Source organism: Primulina tabacum, chromosome 3, assembly GCF_025594145.1.
Source record: "Primulina tabacum isolate GXHZ01 chromosome 3, ASM2559414v2, whole genome shotgun sequence".
Lineage (NCBI taxonomy): Eukaryota > Viridiplantae > Streptophyta > Magnoliopsida > Lamiales > Gesneriaceae > Primulina > Primulina tabacum.
In genome coordinates, this window is record NC_134552.1 from 51,321,710 (window position 1) to 51,341,994 (window position 20,285).

Genomic DNA, 20,285 nt, shown 5'->3' on the forward strand with positions numbered 1-20,285 from the left:
AATTATAGTGTAAGAATTTATGATTTAATCCCAACTAGAACCAAAACTTGAAAGAATATATTAATATTAAGTTCTATTGAACAGCTTAAATTATATAACCAAACGATTTAATTTTTAGAAATTAAATTAACCTTATTTTTTCAAAAATAAATTAGTTTAAACAATTATATGTCTCGATAAATATACTCAAAAAATTACTCTAAATTTTTTGAAATTTATATTTAAGTTTTATATAAATATAATAAAGAAAAATGTTAAATAACATTTAATTCCGTGGTCCCCACAATTATATTGATTTATATATAATAATAATACTGTACATACACACATGCAAATGGCTTAAACCCACTAGAGAAAAAAAAAACACGTCTTCTCCTCCAACGGCCAAAGCCAGTCTCATTTTTCCGCAGGAAATGATCCGTCTCCCCAACCCGGATCAGAACCCGTACCCGTTTACCCGATTCACCTCTAGAAACTGATTATAGGATCTCGACTCTGTGTGCTGCAGTGCTCGGCGCGTGTTTGCGTGTGTGTGTGTGAGAGAGAGAGAGAGAGAGAGATGTACAAGAACCAGTTGCAGGAGCTGGCGCAGAGGAGCTGCTTCAACCTGCCTTCATACACCTGCATAAGGGAGGGTCCAGACCACGCGCCGCGCTTCAAGGCTATCGTTAACTTCAACGGCGACGCCTTCGAGAGCCCTTACTACTGCTCCACTCTCCGGCAGGCCGAGCACTCCGCGGCGGAGGCGGCACTCATCTCGCTCTGCTCCACCGGCCCCTCTCACTCCCTCGCTGCCCGAATCCTCGTACGTTCCCTTTCCTCTGCCGCTCAGTTCCGTTTTTTTTCTTTGACCTTTCCATGAATCATTTAGTTATTTATTACAATTTGGTGTGATTGAATGCGGGCATTTCTCATTTCGTATCTTCTCGTTTGATCTTAGTTAAGTTGGCTTAAATTCACGTATAATTTGGGGAAAAAAATTATTTTCCTGATCGGTTCGCTGTAATCAATGGAACGAGAGAGCGTCACATGCGCCGCCGCGGGTTGGTGACTGTTCTCCTGATCACCGGTGAAAAATAAGACTCATGGGTTGTCGTGAAATGACAAGAAAGCCCCTGACGGTTTGGTCAATAAATAAATATCTATTTAAATAGAGCAATAAAGTGTCGATTTAATTTTTGGTTGGGCAGACAGGGAAAAGTAAAATATTGAGAACTGAGAAGTTTGAAGTAAGGAGGTGAGGGACCATATTTAATACCCCTGGTCTCTACCTTTCATTACCAGCTGTTTTTTCAGTCTACGACCTGGTGCAATTAATTAGGGGCATTTTTGTCATTTCAACCATAACACAAAATCATTTTTCCCCTCATGAAATCATTTGGATTGATTTTTTCTTACAAAAAACATTTGATTTCAAACAAACATACGACGCTAATCAATTTTCAATTTTTATCGATTTTTACGAGACGTATGTTTTATTTATATTCATGTAAAAAGTAAGTATCACTTTTGATGCTAAATGTAGGTCGTGTTACCCGTTTCACAGAATAAAATATCACGAGAGACCTACTAATTATGTATACAAAATGTTCCTTGTATCCAATTAATCCTTTTTTGACAAGTGGTGCATGTGGGAGGGACGAAAATTATGAATAATAATCAATATAAAATCATCACCGATATTTGTTATTTTAAAGGGATTTGGGACATTGAATAAGTATGAATACGTTGAAATTTCAGGGGATGGATACCTAATATTCATTAAACTAAATATCATTGATTTGATTGCAAATTGGTCAACTTGAAGCTTCAAGTGTTTTGAGTTGAAATTTGATTCGAAGTTTCTGCTTGTCAAATGATTTCTTAACGGTTTTATAAAGATATGTTGTTGAAAACCTCGGTCCCAAATGTTCACTTGTCTCAAAAAACAGTCTAGTGTCTATATTTACTTGTATTCTTTTACTTATATATCCTTATTTAATACGTTACATACGAGTAAAACAGGAAATTATAATTGCGATACATATTTTTTCTTGTTACTTGTTAGAGGTTATCATTGCTCTATTGGTAAAGAGATCAAAACATAAAATGTTGGCAAAAACTTGTGTGAGACGGTCTCACGGGTCGTATATGTGAGACGGATCTCTTATTTGGGTCATCCATGAAAAAGTATTACTTTTTATGCTAAGAGTATTATTTTTTATTGTGATCGATTGGGTTGACCCGTCTCACAAACAAAGATTCGTGAAACCGTCTCACAAGACCTACTCTAAAGTGTTATAGCTGCGTTGCAATTTAAAATATTTGAGTTGTATTGTTAATGTTAGTTCTGGTTTCAAGTGAAGTGGCGAACAATCAGCTTTAAAGTTGATAGCAAGAGTCAATATCACATGTTTAATTTCCATTACTTGCGAGTAGGTGGAGTTATTGGGAATAGGGATGGATGGAAAGTGATGGTTTGTGCTGGGAGAGCGGTCGGTCGAAACATGACGATACAACATATATAAGGTTTATTTCAAATGGTGTTTTTATAAGTAGCCTAAACATATATGGTTAAAAATTTAATAAAATATTAATATTCAAAGAAGAAGACTTGATTTGATCTGATGGAATGGGTTTCTTTTTGAGTGGAAATTATTTTTCACTGGTGTTGTGCATTAAGATGTCAAGTAGGAGTTAGGTTTTGGGTATTAAAAATGAATTGAAAGTAAAGGGTACAATTGATGGTGTTGTCTCCCTCGAATTTAATGTGACTTCCATGTTGTACCATAACATGTGCCTGTCTACTTCCATGGACTTAGCATTGTTTATTTAATAAAACTTCACTGTTCTATTTTTCCATCCCCATCACTTGATCTCAAAATAGATCAGCATAGAAGAATTTCAAAGAAAAATGTGACTAATTGAGCAGATCAAACCAATGTGTTACTAATTTTTAATTTGGGGAAAAAAAAGAGAACTAATTATTGAAGAAATTAGACTGTATTTTTAAATTAAATTGTTTTGGTCTATTTTTTTCCTTTGGTAAACCAAAGTTTTGCTTACCCCTGTTGGTAGTGGAAAATTAAGTTTTCACTGCTTTGATTTGTGTGTAGGATGAATCGGGAGTTTACAAAAACCTGTTGCAGAAGATAGCACAAAGAGTTGGATCTCCTCTGCCTCAGTACACGACTTTCAGATCAGGTTTAGGACATCTACCTATATTTACGGGAACCGCGGAACTCGCTGGGATTATTTTTACTGGAGAACCCGCTAAGAACAAGAAACAAGCTGAAAAGAATGCTGCATTTGCTGCTTGGATGTCCTTGAAACAACGTAAGTTCTCGTCGTCATTCATAACTTTTTAATTGCACAGTCTTATCCCAAAGTTGTATCTGACAATTCGAATTTGATCAGTGGCTCAGCAAGAGGGTAGTTCGACATATCAAGAACACGAAAACAATGATGAACAAGAACAGATCAGAATCGCACGGGCATTGCAGAGCTACCGGTTGAAAGAAAACTTGAAAAGCACCACCACCTCCATCATGCCATTCCAGAAGAAATATTATACTCCCACCCCTCGACCTTCGAGCCCACAGAGTCGTACTGTGTCCACATCCAAAATCCTGCCCTTGTTTTCCAATAAAACCGCCCCTCAGGTCAGGCAACCCTCGCCTACAAACAACAGCCATCCACCAGAAGTTCAGACAATGCATATGCCGAAGCTCCCTGCCGTTGGCGCGTCGCCTTATGTCCCTTTTAGACAACAATGCAGGCCGCTTTATCGTGGAATTGCTCCACCAGTTACAATAAGAACCTCAGTTCCAGTTTTCTCCGCACCAGCACCTGTTGCTGCTCGACCGGCTCAGGTGATGCAACCCCGACCCATGCAAGTCGCCCCACCAGTCTGTATCAGGCAAGCTGTTCCAGTTTTTGCAGCTCCAACCAGCTTAAAAGCTGATTCTGAGGAAACTATCGACCAGAACACGTGTGAAGCGGATGAATCCACCGTTGTCAAGTGCCTTGAACAACTCGAGATGTGATTTAGATGCGAATAATTGTGTTACATTTTTGTTGTTGTATATGTAGTTTGCCTTGTACTTGATACTCCATCATGTAAGCCTATTACTCCCTTTTCCATTGGTTGTATTCCACGAGCTTGAAGCTATGTGGGTGGATTTTCTTGATTTGTCATGGATACATGTTGTCATGTCCTAAAGTTGTTGAATATCATGCTGCATTCCCAAACATTTCCGAGAGGAAAATCGTACCTGCCAGAAAGAATACCTTTTGTGCCAGGATCGAATTAACAATTGCCCAACAAATAAAAAATCATTAATTTTTTAAAACAATTTAAATGGATTCTTGATGGTATTCAATTTCTTTATGTTATGCCCATTATTTTAAGTTATATAGAAAAAAAAATGATACTTTCGAATTAAACAATGAGAAATCTCGTGGAAATAGATTTCAGGCTAGGAGTGCATGATCCACTGCTAAGTTTTAATTACTATATATACATTCTTATCATGTTGCTTTCTTTTTGCTGCACATGGAAAAGGAAATAATGTTGGGAGATATTGTATTTTAACTAAATGAAAAATTACGAGTGTTTTTGACACAAATGTACCAGAGAGATTTACAAGTATATGAGAATCAGATTTGTGACGTTAGTTCTGATCGTACCAATTATAGAATCGAACATCTATCATTTCACTCAAAAGTATAACACGTGACGACAATGTAACTTAAATACCGATGACTTATAAGGTATAAAATGTGAAACAAGCGTATTTGCTTTATCCTCACTCGTTTTTTCATGACCATACACTTGTCTTCATACATCTTTATCACAATTAGATTTGGGAGGTAAAAACTTTTGCTATGATTATGGTGAAAAGAACAGGGCATGCATTTGCAAATCACTCAACTTTATCCATATTGGGGCTTGTAACTTTATGTTATAGTGCGAATAAAAATGCACATAAAAAAAGGTATCCAACCATTTTTAATCATAATATACTTAAAATTTATAAATATATATATCGTGTCGAAATCTCGAAATCGTTAATCTAAAAATAATATAAATTTTTTAATATGTTTAAATTAGCAAAAATTTCTTAATGGAGGCTATTAGGAAGCAAACGTAGAGAGAGAGAGGGGGGGATGTGTGTAAATGGGCTGCGAGCCTCAGGATAAGGGAAAGTGGGCCCAACAATCCACTTCGACCACCCCAAACACCAACCCATCAAGAAAGTGTCCATGTCAGCAAACAGATATATTTAGTTAGAATTAATTAATAATTATTTTTGTGGGCCACAGCCCAATGGGCCACCACAAGGAGGTTTCTGGAATGGGTCCTTTCTGTGATCAAGGAAACAACTGGAAATATATTCCTCGCACATCACAAAAAGCAATTGAGTTGAGGGGAAAAGGGTGAGATGGAAACCCCCCACCCATTTTATTTATTGAAAACTTTCCAAAGGAATTTTTCTCAAAAATGTGGTACTAATACCAACGCTTGCTTGATTAAAATATCGGAACCGGAATCGGAATTTAAATCAATGGATTCAGAATGTCATTTTTCGTGAGTGCCGAAAGTCTAAAATGTCATTAAGAATTTGTTTTTGACAGTTAAAAAAAAAAAAGAATGTTGAGATTAATTCCATTAGTTCATGGTATAATCTAGCCATTACTTCTTCGAAAAGAAAAGACAGCTTCAAAACTCGAAGCTTGTTTGAACCTGTTGTTTGGAATCGATAACACATGTTCATTATATATTTTTGATTTATCAGTTCTTTATTTACGTCAGAACTTAATATCTTTAAAACACAGTTCTCCAAATATATTAATGATACCTCATGGATGGGCCAACTACCCCTGGCATATCCCTGACTCCAATGGAAGACAGGCCCAGCACGGGCCCATGTATTCTCCTATAAATACCAGGTTCGGATGTATAACTGATAGATTTGATATATATTTTTCAGCAGCACCCTTAGCTGCTCTCTCGTTATATCCTCTGTCTCTGACTTGAGCGTTGGAGGGGCTACGTTGGGACATCCTCCTGGCCCCCTTCTAAGGATCTTATTCGTGATTTCAGGCTCAAGGCAATTTCGAAACCTGCGTTTGGACTAGTGACAATTACTGGAATCAGACCATAAATTTTCCGTGAGTATCCATTAAATAACAATCTCATTTTGAAATTTCATCTTTATCACAAAACATTCATAACAACAAACTCATACTAGAGTAGAAAATATTTGTCATGGTCGTTGAAGAGATTATTGGCAATTGTTAGAATCTGCTTATAAGTCCAAAACGTGAAGTATATAATAAACATAGAAACGTACTATGGACATAACAAATGTGTAATGTAAACATTGCAGAACAAGTACGATATTAGCTATTTATTTTTCTATGAACACAAACCCAAATCATACATTTTTTTTCCCACTCGATCAATTGACATATGAGGAACAGGAAACTGAAAAATGTCAAGTCATTTGACTTGGGTTTTGGCACATCATGTATCATTTGTTATGGTCAATTGATGGAAATTATTTTGTCGGTTTTATTCCAAAATTTTTTGCTTTTCTAATTGTGGCTTGAATATGCATGCTCCCATGTGCTTGGCAGCAATATTTAAAACCAATTTTAGTGATTAACGGCGAAGGCGAAGGCGAAGGCGAAGTTCTTTGCGCTTACCCTAGTTGTATATCTAATGGTTCATATATCAACACATAAATAATATTAATATTGATATTTTTATCGTGCAAAACATATGTCTTTGGATCTGTGGTTTGAATTACCTTCATGAAATACTACAAAAAAGAATTCTAATTAGCGACCGAACTTAAAACCGTCCGAAAAGTCACCGTCGTCTTCATATTGTTATCAGCATATATCCTTCTGTTGTTACTATAATTCTATTCTTTTCCTTCAATATTTATCATATCAAGTGTCATTTCTTTTTCTTTCTTTTTTCCCCCTATTTTCATTAGTTTTGCCCTATAAAAATTATTGTTCTTTTGTACCTTTAACTATTTCAATTTTTTTCCTGAAGTTAAAGGTGGAATCTTGCTAATGCCGTTTACTTTTCTTTTCTTTTTTCAATTTTATTGGCATATTTTAGCGAGACACTACGGGGGAGTGGCAGATATTGGGAAAATCTTTCCTTTTGGCGTTCGAGTTGAATCCATATTTCTTTATACCGAATCCTAGTAAAAGGGAACAATGATGCTGTTGCAACTTTTCATACTAGTAAAATATTTATCTTTATTATTTTTATATATATAAAATATCTTCGGCACTCACTAACACTATAGATACTGCTTAACTGACATTCACTTATTGGATGTTACAAAATTATTTGAGAATTGTTGAAGTGTTGTCCACTTATTGGATGTAATAAATTATACATCCAATTAAGAGACGTTACATCTAGGGGTGGGCACTGGTCGGGTTTTCGGGTTCGGATATCCGAAATTTCGGGTATCCGACAAGTCGGGTAGTAAATTTTACTATCCGACACCAACCCAATCATGTCGTCGGGTACCCGAAATGATCGGATATTTTCGGGTACCCGGAAAAAAAAATTTTAATTTTTTTGAAAAAATCACGTCATTATATCGAGTTATGGCTAGTCTATCATATTATGACTAGTAAATTAAAAAAACACATGTCTTTTTCACATTTCACAAAATATCATGTCATTATATCATTTTATGATTAGTCATTGTCATTATTTTGGGTTATGACTAGCCACAAAAAAATACATGTATTTTTTAAATAAATAGACGGATAGAAATATAATTTTTTAAAAAAAAATTTCGGGTACCCGATACCCAATCGGGTATCGGCAAAATACCCGAATCCGAACCCGAAAATATCGTGTACCCGACGAACTTGTTTTTTTTTAAAAAAAATAATAATAACCTGATCGGGTCGGGTAGGGTATTCGATACCCGAAAATAAACGCCCACCCCTAGTTACATCAAGAGTGCTTATATAGATGTTCATAAAATCAAAAGTATATATATTTGGAGAAATCTCACACACAATGACCATCATTTGAAACCTTATAAATTTATGTTTAATATTCAAAAAAACAATTAGCCAATTTTTAAATGAATCCGTAATTACCAATATAATTTTTGCCAATTAACCAATTATATAATTCCTAAAAAAAAAACCTTTAGTTTTCTATGAAATTCTAAAACCAAGAGCAAATTAGTATAAAATTTACAGCATAAATATATGCGTAAAATGAGTGATTAAATTGATTACGTTCATATTTCATCATTGAATTAAATATTAAATAAAATCAATATTCTTGAAAATGTTTCAATATAATATTGGTTCAAAAAATGTAGTCAATTATTTAATCGAGTCCTATAAAGTTGTATTTTAGATTATTATTCTTGTTTTCGTTTTTATATTTTCTTATCTGACAACTTTCCGTTCATTGCTTGCGATGCAATGTCACACAAAAGATTAAAAATGTCGTTACTTAATATCTTAATTGTTCCCTTTTCGTATTAAAGCGAAACCTTACGTTTTTCTTAATTTCCCCTTCTGAAAAAAGTACTTTTACTTGTGCTGATCGTCATTATTTATTTTAAATTAGGGACTAATTATGAGGGTTAAGATTGAGACGTGAGCCTAACTTAACTCAAAAACTTACTCAAGAGGAGATAGTTATCTAAATACATGTATACAACTCTCAAGAACTTAATACAGTCGTGTGAGACATCTAACAAGTCCCACTCACACCCATAAATGAACAAATGCATCGTGAAGTTTACATTATCGGACGACTTATATGACAGTTCGACAAAATAACGGAGGTTTGAGCTTCTATATCATGTTAAAATTGTGATTTAGACCTAATTCAATTCCAAAAGATAGCTCAATGGAGATTGTCCAAGTTCTTATATATACAAATTCCGAAGACTTAATCATATCGATGTGAGACATTTGACACACCCTATTGTTAGGACCAATGGAATCCGGATATCTCCACACTGGTATGATATTGTCCACTTTGGGTTTTAACCCTCATGGTTTTGCTTTTGGAACAACCCAAAAGGCCTCATACCAATGGAGATATCATTTCATCTTTATTAACCAATGATCTTTATCTAGATCTTTCAATGTGGGACTTTGGTTGCATCCCAACAATCCTCCTCTCAAACGAAGTTCCACTATTGTTCTCATGGTCCGAGCCTCCCCTCAAGCCTTATTCGTCCTCCAATCGAGGTTACTCGATTCACTGCGTTGGAGCGCACGCCTTACATGAATATTGAGAGCATAAACCACCCCGAGAGTTTAATCAAGGATTTTTACCGGGAGCCCTCACCTCCTTCATTTAGGTATCGAGGATTCTACCCACACGGCTCGATCTAGACCATGGCTCTGATACCACTTGTTAAGACCAATGAAATCCGGATATCTCCACACTGATATGATATTGTCCACTTTGGGTTTTAACACTCATGGTTTTGCTTTTGGAACCACCCAAAAGGCCTCATACCAATGGAGATATCATTCCATCTTTATTAACCCATGATCTTTCTCTAGATCTTCCAATGTGGGACTTTTGTTGCATCCCAACACCTATCACTTCCAGGAATGAAAAAAATGGAGCGTGAGTTTACAAGACATTTTGGGGTACTCATAGGGCAATCAAACACATAACACTGAGTCTTGGCTCTGAGTCGTATTAATATTGATATTTGGGTCTAGCTGAACCTCAAAAATTAGCTTAAAAAAAAGAGATAATCCAAATTTATATATATAATTCTCAAAAACTTGCGTGTTTATGTTTTCTTTTATGTTATCCTACATAACAAAAGACGTTGTCTTTTAAATCTTTCGATTAGAAAACTACTTGGACGAAACTCTACATGTGGTGAAATTAGCGAATTTCGCAGCTTAAATGGATTTAATCAATCATGATACCGGGATTGGATTACCAACTCAAAATACAAAATGTGGATAATTGGATGCATGATTGTCATTTGTTCATTGACCCGTTCCCTCATTATATCAATGAGGAAGATATAAAAAATAATAATGGGTATTCTACCGTACTATATAAAATTATCGAACATAAATTATTTTTTATTCGTTTAAAATATATAGTTCATAGTTCATATTTAATTAATCTGACATTAAGATCTTAAGTTATAGATGAAGTATCGGGTTCGAAACCCAATTTTAATAAAGAAGAAAACAAGTTTTTCAAAAAATATCGTTCAACGAGAATTTTGGCAATTCCAAAAACGTATCCTCGTGAAATTTAAAATCTCAGGACTTTGATTTGAAGTCAGTGGTGGGAAGCACATGAGAGCTCTTTTTGCGCATGCCAAAAGCATACCAGAATGAGAAAAAAAACACATAAAATTCAACATTTTCATATTAATAAATTAAAGATCGAAACATTTCATTCCCATTGAATAATAAATTAATATTTTTTCATATATATTATCTATATGGCTCTGTTTTTAAAGGGGAAAAAATTATTCCATATATCAATCCAAATTATATTTTCTATTTTTTAATCTATTAATTGGTGTGAATCGATTGTGAGACATTATATGTGCTATGGGGTGAAACAAGCACTAGTAAACTAATGTTGGATTATAAAATTTTATGCACACATTGGGAGATCAATATTATATGGGCAAAAACTTGTGTGAGACGGTCTTACGGGTCGTATTTTGTGAGACAGATCTCTTATTTGGGTCAATCATGAAAAAATATTACTTTTTATGCTAAAAATATTATTTTTTATTGTGAATATCGTTATGATTGACCCGTCTCACAGACAAAGATTCATGAGACCGTTATATGTTGTATCATGTTATTTATTGGTCAATCATGAAAACCATAAATAATTTTTATATATAATCCTAACACGCATTAACATGTTTGGTGTGAATGATGAATATCGTAGTTGGCTCGAGTTGGACAATCATTCGTATTAAAAAACCAGTTAATATTATTTTTATCTTTCCATATATTATCTCGTCATTCATCCTATGATCTCAAGAGCAGAGCGATATTTACTACAATCTCATGAAGATCAAATGTAAAGTGCAAGCAACCACTGGTTTATCTCATGATAATATCTTTTTACCGACCAGCTTATGTTGGAGATTCAATAATATTAAATCTATAAATCATGTGATTAAATCCATATATCACAACACGCCAGGAATTCATGTCGAATTATCAGAAAATATAAATAACAGTAAACACGTACCTGAATCCATTGATTGATCTAGCTTCAGAGTTATGGATCTTCCAAGGCAACAGAGAATCGACCACCTTATTCTTGCCTTTGATGGGAGAAGGAGAGAGATCTAGAATACGTGTGCCGTATGTATTCTGCGTTATGTTCTCTGTGCCTTGGGGACCATAACCTTATATAACCTTAGCAGTCTTCAACCCATCATAGAAGACTTAATTGGGCTGAGTTTCTACACATAAGGTGGACCATACCAATTTATTTAATACTTTGGAAACCCATAATTAATTAGATCACTTTATTGGGTCCTTTATTAGATAACTTGTCCGTGTACAATTAATTAAATTATGTGAGCTCACAAAATAATTCCAACAGCTTAGTCATATATATATATGCACATGTATATATAGTTGGCGCCAGAAAGATGAACACGATTTTATTTATCATGCGCACTTGCTGTTTTGGAAGGAAAACGTATACATTTACTTTTCAAGGGAATTTGTGCACTACTCCATGACTAAAAGAGGCTTTTAAATAACAATCTCTTAGAAAAATTACATTTTTTTACATGTTGTCGGTCGGTTACATTTTTAGTCTACTGATTATACTTTTATCGAAGTGCTGACATGAGATCGAAATATAGAGACATAGCATCGGAAGCGGTGTGTTTCACTGAAAATTGCGGAAGTGTATGATCTCATTGTTGGATAATTTTGATGCTTAATGAATGAAAATTAAGCAAATTAATCAATGTGTTTGATTTGAAAAAAAAATTGAAACGAAGAACGAAGCTTAATGGACGAATATTAAGTTCGGTGGTTCTGAATTAAACTCGAAATGAGTTCGTCGAATGTTGAAAGAACTTCAAACGAGTAGTCAAAACATGTAAGGGACGGAAACCGAATTTAAAAAAAATCGATGAACAGCAGCAGGCGCGCACCCGCGTGCGGATTTGCGCGCTTACTGGCAGGCGCGCACATGTGCGCGGAGCTGTGCGCATGTGCGCACGCCTGCCGAGAGATCTCAGCTCTCGGCAGCGTGTGCGCGGGCGCCTGCACGCGCCCATTCGGGTTTTTCGTGTCCCTTCGAATTTTTCTGGTATTTTTTCATTTTCGTGGCATTGTTTGATGATTGTGGTCAGTTACAATGGCCAAGGGACACCACTATGAATGAAAAATCATGTCTTTTCACATGAAAAACATTAAATGATTGATTTATTGAAAATCAAAAACACATACACATAATTTATTTGCATATTGTTCTTCTTCCTTCTTCAACAAGAGAGAGTTTCATTCATTTCCTTGTTATAGAACTTGGATATTTGAGTGCTCATTATCCAAAGAGTTGTAGTTGTATCTTGGGAGAAGATTGCCACAAACCTTTAACACTTTGTGATGGGCAAATTTTTCTTAAGGAGAAAGTGTTCAACACTTGCCTCTACAAGTCATTTTCATTGTTTTCTTCTTGCTTTTTCTATCAAATTTCAATCTTAAACAACACTTACGTCGTCACATTAGTAAAAAATTATCAAAATCGAAAAAAAAAATTGTAAATTAATAGATAAAAACCGTGAGTAGACCAAATATCATGATAAAAAAATTCAAATTATATGACCAAATAATTTTGCCTATAAAATTTTATTTATTTTTATTGAGGCTAGAAGCAATACAGTATTTAAATCCCACAAAATTCAATCGAGACCCATCTTGAACATGGTGCTATTTGTTTTATATATATATATTGCTATTTGTTTTATATATATATATATATATATATATATACACACACACTAAGATCGAAGATATTTCAAGCCGTCCCATTTTAAAGAAACCTAACATGAATCTATAAAACAAAGCTCTCATCAAAATCATTTTCAACACTTACTCTCTGTATCTATCGGGATGGAATCCTCTATTCGCTTCAAATCGAGCTACACTTTGTTCAAACAAGTCTCTCGTTTTTACAAATTGTTCCATAATCAAATGTTCTCGTGTTTGCATTAATATGAAGGAAGGACAATGGGGGCACAGCATTAAATGACATTGCCATTAAAAGGAAAAAAGTTGGAGAAATTAGTTAGCATGCAAAAACAAGGAAAGAAAGGAAATACGCATCCAAATTAAACTCAACAGACATGAATCATATGGTAAGGCAGATAATAAAAGTACAACAGACCAAAGCTGAAACAATGCTAAGGGCAAAAGGAAAATCAAGCCAATCAATTGATGGGAGCAGGGTGAATATTTCACCCTACATGTGACAGTGCCCCATGTGTAGATCCAGGATCCAGATTTAACCACAAATGCATGGGATCCACTATTTTTTTTTAAAATCACAAATGTGGCTAAATCTGGACCATCTAAATAACGTGGGGCACTCGAACTAACCGAGAATAGGGACTAATCACTGCACGAAAGTCGACATTCTTAATTAATACGACGCAGACTTCGTGGAGATTCAGGATAAATAAGTTTGGTAAAATTTGCAACCAACCGAATGCATGCTACTCTATTTCCAGTACCAAGCCTGATATCTCTCAAACTTGAAAATTATTCAATTTTTTATGCATTTTTTTTATGAGGTATTAATAATATTTTACAAAAAAATTGCATTTTGATTATATATATATATATATATATATATATATATATATATATATATATATATATATTTTGTCTTCAATACCGTCAAATTTCAATTTCATTCTGTTTTTTTTTTTTTGGTTATTGCAATTTTAGTTTTTTTTTTTTTTTTTTGCTACATGACATCAGTGCAACGATAATGTAGCGGTGACGTTTTTAGTATACTCTTTATTATCTCTTTGATTTGATGGTATAGTAAATAGTGATTTATCATATAGAATTTTAGTATTATATCTTACTTTCAATTATTATATTTTGGTATTGATAATTTATAAATGGATATTTTGTTTGTAAATTTCAATATACATAAAAAAACTTTTTTTCCCTCGTTATTTATTATTATTATTATTATTATTTTACAAGATAATCAATAGTTTTTATTAGAAATGAAAAATATCTTCTATTGTTTAGCATTATTCTTGACTAATTTATTTAATGAAACGAATGCTAAAATTATATTATACAAATTAAATACACATAGCTACTTATTAATATACTAATGTTTCCAAATTTTCAAGTTATATAATTTATAATTATAAAATATAGAAAAAATTTATTTTTAGATGTAACCAGTATGACCCTAAAATATTTATATGTGTATTGAAAAAGAAAACAACGAAAACTAAGAGTTGGATTGAAAACCCAGGGTAACATGATCGAAGAAGATTAACATGAAAATATGAATCAAGAGAGATCGTTTTGTTGGCAAAAATTTGTGTGAAACGGTCTCATGCGTCGTATTTTGTGAGACAGATCTTTTATTTGGGTTATCCATGAAAAAGTATTACTATTTATGTTAAGAGTATTAATTTTTATTATGAATATCGGTAGGATTGACCCGTATCACATATAAAGATTCGTGAGACCGTCTCACAAGAGACTTATTTTTGTTTGTTTTGGACGTAGATGATACAAGAAATTGAGATAAATATTGATAAAAATATAAGAGATTTTTTGGTCGAAAATTATCTAAATAGATATAGTGATATATTTTTGAAAATTCTATTAATCTCACAAGAGACTTATTTTTGTTTGTTTTGGACGTAGATGATACAAGAAATTGAGATAAATATTGATAAAAATATAAGAGATTTCTTGGTCGAAAATTATCTAAATAGATATAGTGATATGTTTTTGAAAATTCTATTAACGACAAATCATGACTTATTATTCGAGGGACTCAATTTTATAAGTTCAACTCAGACCACAAAATCTATCTCAATACATGATCAGAGAGAGATTTCAAGATCTTCAAATATCGAGTTCAAATGTTACATGTTGAAAGAAAGTTCCCGACACCAACTGTACTAAAAAAATAAATATACGTATGTAAATGATTTATATAATCAAATAAAGTGAGGGAGAGCGTCATTTCTCCAGAAGACAAGGAAGAGAGGATATAAGGGTTAGAAATTTAGAACATTTTGTACGTATGGCCTCCATGTAACGACCAAAGCATTTAAAGCCACTAAAGTCTAAACAAGCAGTTTTCAGACATTTATGAAATATATATTTACTGTTGTGAAAAAGTAAAAATTTATGGTAAAAAGTAAAAATCTCAAACTCTCAAAATTTACCAAACTACACACTTTATAATATTTTTCTCTCTACTCAATTGTGATTTTCTTCACAAATGAGAGATCTATTTATAGGAAATCTTTACAAATAATCCAAAAATAAAATACATCATTACCTACATCATCACACACTAATTTTCAATATTTACAACTCTTATTTTCAACATTCAAATATTCAACATTCAAATATTCAATACTCACATTTTAAATATATTTTTCAACACTCCCCCTTGTGATGATGATCATAATGATTGTCTTCATTACGTGTTTTTATAATGCCTCGTTAAAAATCTTACTAGGAAAAACCATTGGGATAAAAACCATAGTAAGGGAAAAAGAGTGCAGTCACGTAAACTCCCCCTCATGTTGACACGAACAATTCTTCACAAATTTCGTAGATTGCGCATCCCAATATTATATATGTGCTTTCTGAATATTGACGTAGGAAGTGCCTTTGTGAAGAGATCTGATGAGTTTTCACTTGATTGAATGTGACGAACATCAATATATTTATTCTTCTCTAGCTCCTTAGTGAATGCGAAGAACTTAGGAGGAATATGTTTAGTTCTGTCGCTTTTTATGTATCCTTCTTTCATTTGAGCAACACATGCAGCATTATCTTCATATAGTATCACAGGCTTCTCATCAGATGATAATCCGCATGAAATTTGGATATGTTGGGTCATTGATTTTAACCACACACATTCACGACTTGCTTCATGTAGTGCAATAATCTCGGCATGATTTGATGAAGTTGTTACGAGTGTTTGTTTCTGAGAACGCCAAGATATTGCAGTGCCTCCACGAGTAAATACATATCCAGTTTGGGAACGTTCCTTGTGTGGATCAGATAAGTATCCAGCATCAGCATAACCAATTATACTTGGATTAGCATCTTTTGAATACAAAAGTCCCAAGTCTGTCGTTCCTCGTAGATAACGGAATATATGTTTAATTCCGTTCCAGTGTCTCTTTGTTGGATATGTGCTAAATCTTGCCAACAGATTCACGGCAAAAGATATATCAGGCCTTGTACAATTTGTAAGGTACATAAGGGCACCGATGACACTTAGATATGGTACTTCTGGACTAAGAATATCTTCATCATCTTCACATGGACGGAATGGATCCTTTTCTATGTTTAATGATCTAACAACCATTGGAGTACTTAAAGGATTTGCTTTATCCATATTAAAACGTTTAAGGATCTTTTCTGTATAATTTGTCTGGTGAACAAACATTCCACATTCTTTTTGTTCAATTTGTAAACCCAGACAATACTTGGTTTTTCCAAGATCCTTCATTTCAAATTCTTCCTTCAAGTATGACACAACTTCTTGAATTTCTTTATTTGTTCCAATGATGTTTAAATCATCAACATATACAGCAATAATTACGCATCCAGATGTTGTTTTCTTAATGAAAACACAAGGGCATATTGAATTATTTACATATCCCTTTTTCATCAAGTGATCACTTAGTCGATTATACCACATTCGACATGATTGCTTTAACCCATATAATGATCTTTGTAATTTCACAGAATAACATTCCCTGGGTTTTGAACTTTGTGCTTCAGGCATCTTAAATCCTTCAGGGATTTTCATATATATATTACTATCAAGTGATCCATATAAGTAAGCTGTAACAACATCCATAAGACGCATTTCTAAATTTTCAGATACCGCCAAGCTAATCAAATACCGAAACATAATTGCATCCATCACAGGAGAATACGTTTCTTCATAATCAATTCCAGGCCTTTGAGAAAAACCTTGTGCAACAAGTCGAGCTTTATATCTTACTATTTCATTTTTCTCATTTCGCTTTCGAATAAAAACCCATTTGTATCCAACAGGTTTTACACCTTCAGGTGTAAGGACTATAGGTCCAAAAACATTACGTTTATTTAGCGAATTTAATTCAACCTGGATGGCATCTTTCCATTTTATCCAATCCTGCCGATTTTTACATTCACCAAAAGATTTTGGTTCATGATCTTCGTTATCATTTATGATGTCGATTGCCACATTATAAGAAAATATATCATCAATTTCATCTATATCTTTTCGGTTCCATATTTTTCCAGTATTAATATAATTGATAGAGATTTCATGATTCTCGTCAGTTTGTGGTTCTGACAGAACATTTTCATCATCATGTGTTTCTTCAGGAACACCATTCTCTATTTTGTGATCCTCATGTGTTTCTTCAGAAACGTCATTCTTTATTTTGTGATCATCGTGTTTCTCTATGAATTTTCTTTTTCGAGGATTTTTATCCTTGGAACTGACTGGCCTTCCACGCTTCAGGCGTTTAATGACATCATGAGTATCTTCCATTTGTTTCTTTGGAATTTCAATTCGAGCAGGGGCATTTGCAGCATGTATATATGATTTAGTTACCCCTTTTGTGTCTGCAAATGCATCTGGTATTTGATTTGCTATTCTTTGCAAGTGTACAATTTGTTGTACATCTTTTTCACATTGTTTTGTTCTTAGATCCAGATGTAACAATGATGATACATACCATGTAATTTCTTTTTCGGTATGTTTCTGTTCTCCCCCTAACATTGGGAAGATTTCCTCATTAAAATGACAATCAGCAAAACGTGCTGTGAACACGTCGCCTGTCTGAGGTTCAAGATATCGAATGATTGATGGACTATCATAACCGACATAAATTCCAACCTTTCTTTGAGGTCCCATTTTCTTTCGTTGCGGTGGTGCAATAGGCACATACACCATACATCCAAAAATTCTCAGATGAGAAATGTCTGGTTCTTTACCAAATGCAAGCTGCAATGGGGAGTATTTATGATATGCACTTGGTCTGATGCAAATTAATGAAGCAGCGTGTAAAATTGCATGTCCCCATATAGAAATAGGGAGCTTTGTTTTCATAATCATTGGTCTAGCAATCATTTGCAGACGTTTAATCAATGATTCAGCCAATCCATTCTGTGTATGTACATGAGCAACAAGATGCTCAACAATGATTCCCATAGACATACAATAATCATTGAAAGTTTGGGAAGTAAATTCACCAGCATTATCAAGTCTAATTTTCTTGATTGTATAATCGGGAAATTGATTCCTCAATTTTATTATTTGAGCAAGTAATCTTGCAAATGCAACATTTCGAGTTGATAATAAACATACATGTGACCATCTGCTGGAGGCATCAATCAATACCATAAAGTATCTGAATGGTCCACATGGTGGATGGATTGGTCCACAAATATCACCCTGAATACGTTCAAGAAACATTGGTGATTCAGTTTGGATTTTGACTGGTGATGGTCTTATAATAAGTTTTCCAAGAGAACATGCTTTACATTGAAACTTATTATTCTGAAAGATCTTCTGGTCTTTCAGTGGATGACCATGTGTATTTTCTATAATTCTTCGCATCATTGTTGAACCAGGATGTCCCAATCGATCATGCCAATTGGTTAATATCGAAGAATTATCAACTACCGTGTTTGATTCAACGGGACTTATATGTGTATAATGCAATCCAGTAGGGAGCGTTGGTAGTTTTTCAATCACATATTTCTTTCCTGATTTATATGTGATAAGACACATATATTTCTCATTCCCTTCATTCATTGTTTAAGTATCATACCCATGGGAATATATATCATTAAAACTCAACAAATTTCTTTTCGATTGTGGTGAATATAAAGCATCATTGATCAAAAATTTTGTACCATTAGGTAACAAAAATTGTGCTTTACCACATCCTTTAATCAAGTCTACAGGACCTGATATTGTATTCACCGTTGTTTTTGTTGGTTTTAGTTCCAAGAAATATCTTTTATCTCGGAGGATAGTGTGCGTTGTACCACTATCGGGTATGCAAACTTCAGCTTTGCTCATAGCATTTTCCATATTTGAACTTCAAAAAAAATATGCAATGAAATAAATTACTTGCAATATATATTTAAATATAACACAAATCATAATTATACAATAAAACATTATTCTATGAATACATGAAAAATAGATTATTGTACATTTATATTCTACCATTATATTGTTCATTTTCAGAGAAATCGTTGAGAAAATCTGCAGCATCAATATTGTTCATTTCTATCCCACCAACATATTGATCATTTCCAGAGAAATCATTCATAAAATCACCAGCATCAAAATGAGTTGAATCACTCAAACGGTCACTGCGTTCAGTGAAGTTGGTCTCCTTTTCTTTCCCCTTTAATGATTCTTTATAAAGTTTACAAAGGTGCTCAGGGGCTCGACAAACTTTGGACCAATGTCCTGGAGTACCACATCTGTAACAAGAACTTTCATATCTTTTTGAGTGCTTCTCATTAATACTTGTATTCTCATGATGCCTTTTCTGTGGATGGTTTGGGACGTTCTTTTGAGATGAGTTATAAAAATAACTATCTCGATTATTTTCAAAACCACGGCCTTGACCACGACCACGGCCAATTCCACGTCCACGTCCACGTCCGCGTCCACGACCTCGACCTCGACCAAAACCTTGTCTTTGAATTTGATTTTGGTTTCCAGGTTTAAATTCATTTTTATTTACAGCATTTACTTCTGGAAATGCTGTTGATCCAGTGGGTCGGGACTGATGATTTCTCATTAATAGCTCGTTGTTTTTTTCCGCCACAAGAAGACAGGCGATGAGTTCAGAATATCTCGCGAATCCACGTACTCTATATTGTTGCTGTAGAGTAATATTTGATGCATGAAACGTGGAAAATGTTTTTTCAAGCATCTCAGATTCTGTGACCTCATGTCCACAAAATTTTAATTGCGAGATTATTCTATACATCGCCGAATTGTAATCACTGAC

General features: G+C 34.0%; 1 protein-coding gene across 1 annotated transcript; it reads left to right on the forward strand.

Annotated features, from left to right (window-relative positions):
* The first annotated feature begins 334 nt into the window (after window positions 1-334).
* On the forward strand, window positions 335-4,176 carry LOC142538226 (double-stranded RNA-binding protein 2-like). The gene is made up of 3 exons (XM_075643591.1): window positions 335-805; window positions 3,096-3,315; window positions 3,397-4,176. Exons 1-3 carry the CDS (start codon window positions 560-562, stop codon window positions 4,023-4,025), a joined length of 1,095 nt encoding a protein of 364 aa, XP_075499706.1. The 5' UTR covers window positions 335-559; the 3' UTR covers window positions 4,026-4,176.
* The last annotated feature ends 16,109 nt before the right edge of the window (window positions 4,177-20,285 follow it).